The sequence below is a fragment of the Priapulus caudatus genome, unplaced genomic scaffold, assembly GCF_000485595.1.
Source record: "Priapulus caudatus unplaced genomic scaffold, Priapulus_caudatus-5.0.1 Scaffold3751, whole genome shotgun sequence".
Classification (NCBI taxonomy): Eukaryota; Metazoa; Priapulida; class Priapulimorpha; order Priapulimorphida; family Priapulidae; genus Priapulus; species Priapulus caudatus.
The window spans coordinates 1-6691 of record NW_014580812.1 but is presented as its reverse complement, the minus strand read 5'-3'; the positions used below and the strand labels follow the sequence as shown (position 1 = coordinate 6691).

At 48.1% G+C, this 6691-nt stretch overlaps 2 protein-coding genes across 2 annotated transcripts; one reads left to right on the top strand and one right to left on the bottom strand.

The window, feature by feature from the left end:
* Positions 1 to 2907: 2907 nt before the first annotated feature.
* On the bottom strand, positions 2908 to 5821 carry LOC106819586 (noelin-2-like). The gene is given in 4 exon segments (XM_014824198.1): positions 2908 to 3955; positions 5076 to 5191; positions 5193 to 5264; positions 5609 to 5821. Coding segments are annotated over 4 exon segments (678 nt in total). The 3' UTR covers positions 2908 to 3678.
* A 58-nt stretch (positions 5822 to 5879) lies between these two features.
* Positions 5880 to 6684, top strand: LOC106819585 (uncharacterized protein YBL113C-like; the record flags this gene model as incomplete). Its single annotated transcript, XM_014824197.1, has 2 exons — positions 5880 to 5899; positions 6120 to 6684. Coding segments are annotated over exons 1-2 (585 nt in total), but the record flags the coding sequence as incomplete, so codon positions are not given.
* Between the last annotated feature and the right edge of the window lie 7 nt (positions 6685 to 6691).

Sequence of the window (6691 nt, the reverse complement as noted above, 5' to 3'; positions counted from 1 at the left end):
ATGTTCTCTAGTGATAGACGACTCTCAATGGTCAATTGTCAATGGTCACTAGTTCACTCTCAATGGTCAATCGAAATCTTGTTTAACAATAGATCCAATATTATTTTTGAAAATTCAGGATTAAGAGTCGAGAACGGTACAACGAATCGTCTTCTTTCTCTAATAATTTAATGAAACGTCAGAGCTTCCGCGCTTTTTAAGTGATTCGCACCAGGGGCGTAAATCCCGGGGGGAATGGGGGGATGCAACCCTCCCCCTCCCGCTCTTGAGGGAGGGGGGATGGCCTGTACAAATATCCCACCTGAGATTCAAAAAAAAAGAAGAAGGAAATGTGATTGTTTCAATTTCAGCATAATGCATGAGAAATGAGTTTTTTAAATGTAAGTATACTGTATAGACTATACAGTACAATTCAGTGTTAATCCATGGCTATTGGCGATGGTATGCAAGACAGCCTTTCAAGTGTGGCACGGAGGAAGAAGTGACTGCAGAGGCATATAGTCTCTCAAAAGTACATGTGCTATGCGGTGCAGTAGAATTTACACCCAATATATCAAGAGCTAATAATACCTATTATTAGCTCTTGAGGTTCAAGAGCTCAACGCTATCGAGCTATTGAGCTCGAGCTATCGAGCTATCGAGCTATCGAGCTATCGAGCTCCGAGCTATCGAGGCTCAAGAGGTAAGAGCTCAAGAGAGCTTGAAGCTATGAGCTCAAGAGGTATTATTAGCTCTTGAATATATCAAGCTTCTTTGCAGCAGATAGAGAATTGTCTGTCTTGACGGCAGAAGTGAGATTTACGATTATTTAATTGAACAAATGTGCCTTTGAGGGCGGCACGAACCATGCAAATGAACTCTTCAAGAAAATGTTTCCAGACTCAAAATAGCCAAAAAGTATGGTTGCAAACATACAAAAACACGTGAAATTGTGAGAAATTGCAATTCTTACCTGTGTTTTAATACATGTATTATTACCAGCGTAACGCTGATAGGGTCTATGTCCGCCCAGGGTACTGCCGGAACGTACGCCTGGTACTAATACTACTATCTAACTATCCGCGGACCGTACCTCGCCTACTCCACTAACGAGTCTACGGAGTCGCCTACGCCTACTCCTTGAACCCTAATCCTAACGCCTAACCGCTAACCCTAAAGCATATCAGCTAGATAGTTACCAGGTACGTTCCGTAATTCCGGACCGTACCGCAGGTAGACGTTCCGGCAGTACCCTGGGGGACATAGACGCTATCAGCTAATAGAACCTAACTGTGTTACGGCTCTCTGAAAAGTAATGAAAAGTGTTTTGAATCCTAATTGTAGGGTCGAGTCTAGGTTGAATAGTGTCATCAGACAGAAATATGGCCCACAGTAGTGCCTCAGATTGCAGGAAAAATGGCTTAAATATTTCAAACTTTTCTGGGGGGCATGCCCCCAGACCCCCTAGCACTGGCATGCCTAGGCACGTGCCAAAGCGTACGGTTGTAAAATTTGGCATGTGCGTGCATGTATGTATGCATGTACGTGTGGTTGTGTGTATGTGTGTTTGTTGTTTGTTAATTTGTGTGTGTGTGTATATATATATATATATATATATGTGTGTGTGTGTGTGTGTGTGTGTGTGTGTGTGTGTGTGTGGTGTTGTTGTGTGTGGTGTGGTTGTGTGTGTGTGTGTGTGTGTGTGTGTGTGTGTGTGTGTGTGTGTGTGTGTGTATGTTCGTGCGTGCGCGATCGCGCGCGTGTGCGTAAATTATTGTGGGCTTACGCTCGTGCACCAATTGTTTTACTGCGAAAGTGTGAAGACTTCGGGTTCTCGTAGGTCGTAGGTCGTAGGTCGTAGGTCGTATAGAAGGTGGCAGCGTAGATAGCAGAGGTGAGCCGTGTCGCAGATTCTTGTTTTCACTAGTACTTTATTAGTAACTACACATACAAAAAATATATATATATACATACTACAGCCTATAGGCAACCATGCCTAGGCTCTGTCGCCTCGCCTCGATCTCTCTCTGACTGACTACATAGTCACAGTCTAAATCTTCTATCTTGTTTCTTCTCTGGGTAATAACTCCTGGATAATTCTTAGTACTGCTTGTCCGCGCGTGTCTATTTATATATTTTCTACAAAACGACGCGGCGCTTCTCATGCCAACTCCCGTCCAATGCAGCGTGGGTACGCGTGCATGGGGTTAGGATGCTCTAAAAACAAAGTAGTAGGACTAAAGTAAGACCGTGATTGCTAAGATAAAAATATGACTAACATGCCCGATTTTTAGGCCAGCAATGATAGCACAGGCATGAGAGAGGGGCAGCAATCTTTAGCGCTGACTAAAAAGAATTATCAATTATACAGGCTACATGCCCAGCTATTTTTTCCAATTCAGTAATGAATTTCAGCCCCGGTTTTTATTCCCCCTTCCCACACACACACACAGAATACGTGCAAAAACGCGCGCATGCGCGCACACACACGCGCCCTTGTATGGTGGCTCAAGTGGACAATAAATTATTTACGAAATGCTAGGGCAATAATTATCACTAACTCTGATTTTTCTTCGACAGCCCAGCATGTGTTTGCGGGAGATATTAGGGCATCTGTAGCCACCATAAACGTTCGCCCACGCACATACACGCACGCATACTATAGGCCCCTACGCAAGTGCGCACGTGCAAAAAAATTGTGCTGCTACGCGGTTCTATGACCCTTATAGCAAAGTCGTGGCAAAGTACCAGATGATATTTAGAACATTTCAAAGACTATATTATATTTCAAGAACTAAAAATATTTCTTTATTTAATAGAAGTAGGTGTTTAATAAACTTTGAGTCTCTCTTCTTAGTTAACTATTTATATGGTATAGTATACGAACATTCGATTTTTTTCAGTATTAATGTCATTGCAATATCAACAAAATCAAACTCAATATAAGACCATCCAATCATTATATTTGCACGATCTCATTCTCAGTGGAATGTGAATTAACTAGTGCATGATGGGAAGACAAGCGATAGTACACGGCAGGTGATCAGATTTCACGTATTATATATCTTCTAGTTTTATCGCCGACATATAACTCGTTAAGAAGGATATTCTTAGTTAGTTTATCAAGAACCTCAATTTCATATACTAATGCAATAACGGTTATTGCATTAGTATATGAAATTTTGCCTTCTAAGTTGACGCGAAATATAATTGATAGCAACTGCATAGTTTGTAGTGTCTGTGAATGAAAGACGTTATTATAACGTCTTTCATTCACAGACACTACAAACTATGCAGTTGATATCAATTATATTTCGCGTCAACTTAGAAGGCAAAATAATTCCGGGCAGTATGCCGCCATATTGGTGACGTCAATCACGCGCCGTGACGTCAATCACACACTGTAACGTCAATCACGCGCCGTGACGTCAATCACACACTGTAACATCAATCACGTGGCGTGACATCATGTGGATCACGTGGCGTGACATCTTGTGGATCACGCGCAGAAGGGCGCGCACGTGAGCGATGCAATTCATGGGGACACGCTATATAAATGTATCCTCCACCTCCTCCTCTAACCTCAGCTGGAAACTAGCACTTAGTAAACGGCTCTATCGCAGCTATAGGCGGTAGGGGGCGCCACGAACGACAACGTCCACCCGAGCAGCGCTCCAGGCGGATCCGTCACAGACGAACCTAACGTGACGGTTGGAATTCTACGGGGTAGGAGATGAGATGTCCGTTGTCCCAGGCAAAGATGGCGCGATGCCGAGCGTTATAGAGCATCTGAGTTAGCAGTCCGTACTTGATGCTGAACGGTATCGATATGAGGTTTTGCTCCTGCGTGTTCGTGTCGTACTGGTAGGAGACTCTGTTATCCAGGATCGTGTGCGCCTCGACCGAGTACATGACCCCGCAGATGAAGAACGTGTTTCCAACATTGAGCTTCTTAGCGTTAGTTCTCCAGGTGTTCCTGCGGAAAGCGTGAGATGTAAGGTAAGCGTGTATGAGAGATAGAGAGAGGGGGAGAGAGTGTGGTTGCGTGCGTGTGTGTGCCGTGTGTTGTGTGTGTTGCCCGCGCGCGGTGTGATACGTGTGTGCGTGTGTGTGTATTATGTTGTGGGCGTGCGCGCGCGTGTGTGTGTACGTGTGTATTATGTGTGTGTGCGCGGCGGCCGTGTGTGTGTGTGTGTGATAGAGAGAGCGATGTCTCTGTCCTTCTCTCCGTGACGGACACCTGTGTTTACCTGCAGTGTAACGGACACCTGTGTTTACCTGCAGTGTAACGGACACCTGTGTTTACCTGCAGTGTAACGGACACCTGTGTTTACCTGCAGTGTAACGGACATCTGTGTTTACCTGCAGTGTAACGGACACCTGTGTGTTTACCTGCAGTGTAACGGAGCAGCCTGTGTGTTTACCTGCAGTGTAACGGACTCCTGTGTTTACTTGCGGTGTGACGGACACCTGTGTTTACCTGCAGTGTAACGGACATCTGTGTTTACCTGCAGTGTAACGAAACACCTGTGTTTACCTGTAGTGTAACGGACACCTGTCGTGTTTACCTGCAGTGTAACGGACACCTGTGTTTACCTGTAGTGTAACGGACACCTGTGTTTACCTGCAGTGTAACGGACACCTGTGTTTACCTGCATGTGGACGACATCTGTGTTTACCTTCGGTGATACGGACACCTGTGTGTTTACCTGCAGTGTAACGGACATCTGTGTTTACCTGTAGTGTAACGCACACCTGTGTTTACCTGTAGTGTTACGGACACCTGTGTTTACCTGCAGTGTGACGGACACCTGTGTTTACTGCAGTGTAACGGACACCTGTGTTTACCTGTAGTGTAACGGACACTGTGTTTACCTGCAGTGTAACGACATCTGTGTTTACCTGCAGTGAAAGCGACACCTGTGTTTACCTGCAGTGTAACGGACACCTGTGTTTACCTGCAGTGTAACGGACACCTGTGTTGCACGCTGCCAGTGTAACGGACACCTGTGTTTACCTGAGTGTAACGGACACCTGTGTTTACCGCAGTGAACGGACTCTGTGTTACCTGTAGTGTAACGGACACCTGTGTTTACCTGCAGTGTAACGGGGTGCAGTTTTGCTGATGACGTATATAGCCGTCGTTGGCCGTCGTCGTGTACACGGCCCACAGTCCTCTCTCATCCGCCGCCAGGTCAATGTCCGAATAACACACCGAAGCTAAACTGCCCTTGGTTCTGATAGAGGGCACCCGGGAGGTGCTGGTCGCCGTGAGCTTCCGTGACCTCAGGTCGAATGCATGAATCTTGATACGGAAGAAACACCGGGATCGTGTGAGTACGCATGACGTCACAGGCGTTCGTGTGATAGTAGGATGTGATGTTTAGGCGCACGCGTAAGCATCTTGGCGTGGAACTATAGTTTAAATTATCACTATATATATATATATATATAAAACAGCCCTCGCCTTCCCTCCCCCACCTTCCCTCCTCTTCTTTCCTTCCCTCCCTCCAACCCCCCCCCCCGCCCCCCCCGCCCCCCCCCCCCCCCCCCCCCCCCCCCCCCTCCATCCTTTCCTCCCCTCCACGGCTCCGTCTGCCTCACGGCACTGTAGAGGGCGCGCGCGTACCTTGGCCGTGTTGTACTGCGGATAGTAGATGGTTCCGTTGTAGATCACGTGACCGGTGCCGGCGACGCCTATCGGCAGCGTGATGATGGTCTTACGTCGGCGTGTGACGAAGTCTGCGTAGCTGCCGTACATCCACAGAGCCCTGATGCTAGCGTAACCACCCAACACGTAGATCTTAGTCTCGTCACCAGTGGGAGGTAGTGGGTCCATCATCCAGGCTCCGTACTTCTGTGCAGCTGCGCTCTCCCAGGCGTGTGTTATCGGCTGCAGGATGCCGCCCAGTGTCTCATCGTTACAGCTCACTGCGAGCAGAGACACCGCACATAAACACATACGTACACAGTACAGGTACACGCACACACACGCGCACGCACGCACACACGCACACACACACACACACACACACACGTGCACACACACATACACGCACACACACACACACACACGCATACACACACGCATACACACACACACNCGCAACGACGGATGGCAACACTGACGCCACCACCAGCGTCACCACTGACGTCACCACCAACGTCACCACTGACGTCACCACCAACGTCACCACTAACGCCATCACCAACGTCACCACTGACGCCATCACCAACGTCACCACTGACGCCATCACCAACGTCACCACTGACGCCATCACCAACGTCACCACTGACGCCATCACCAACGTTACCTCTGACGTCCCCACCAACGTCACCACCAACATAACGACAGATGGCAGCACCAACGCCACCACCAACGTCACCACCAACGTCACCACTGACGCCATCACCAACGTCACCACTGACGCAACGACGGATGGCAACACTGACGTCACCAACAACGTTACCTCTGACGTCACTACCAACGTCACCACTAACGTCACCACTGACGTCACCAATGACGTCACCACCAACGTCACCACTGACGTCACCACTGACGTCACCACTGACGTCACCACTGACGTCACCACCAACGTCACCACTGACGCAACGACAGATGACAGCACTGACGTCACCAACAACGTCACCACTGACGTCACCACCAACGTCACCACTGACGCAACGACGGATGACATCGCTGACGTCACCA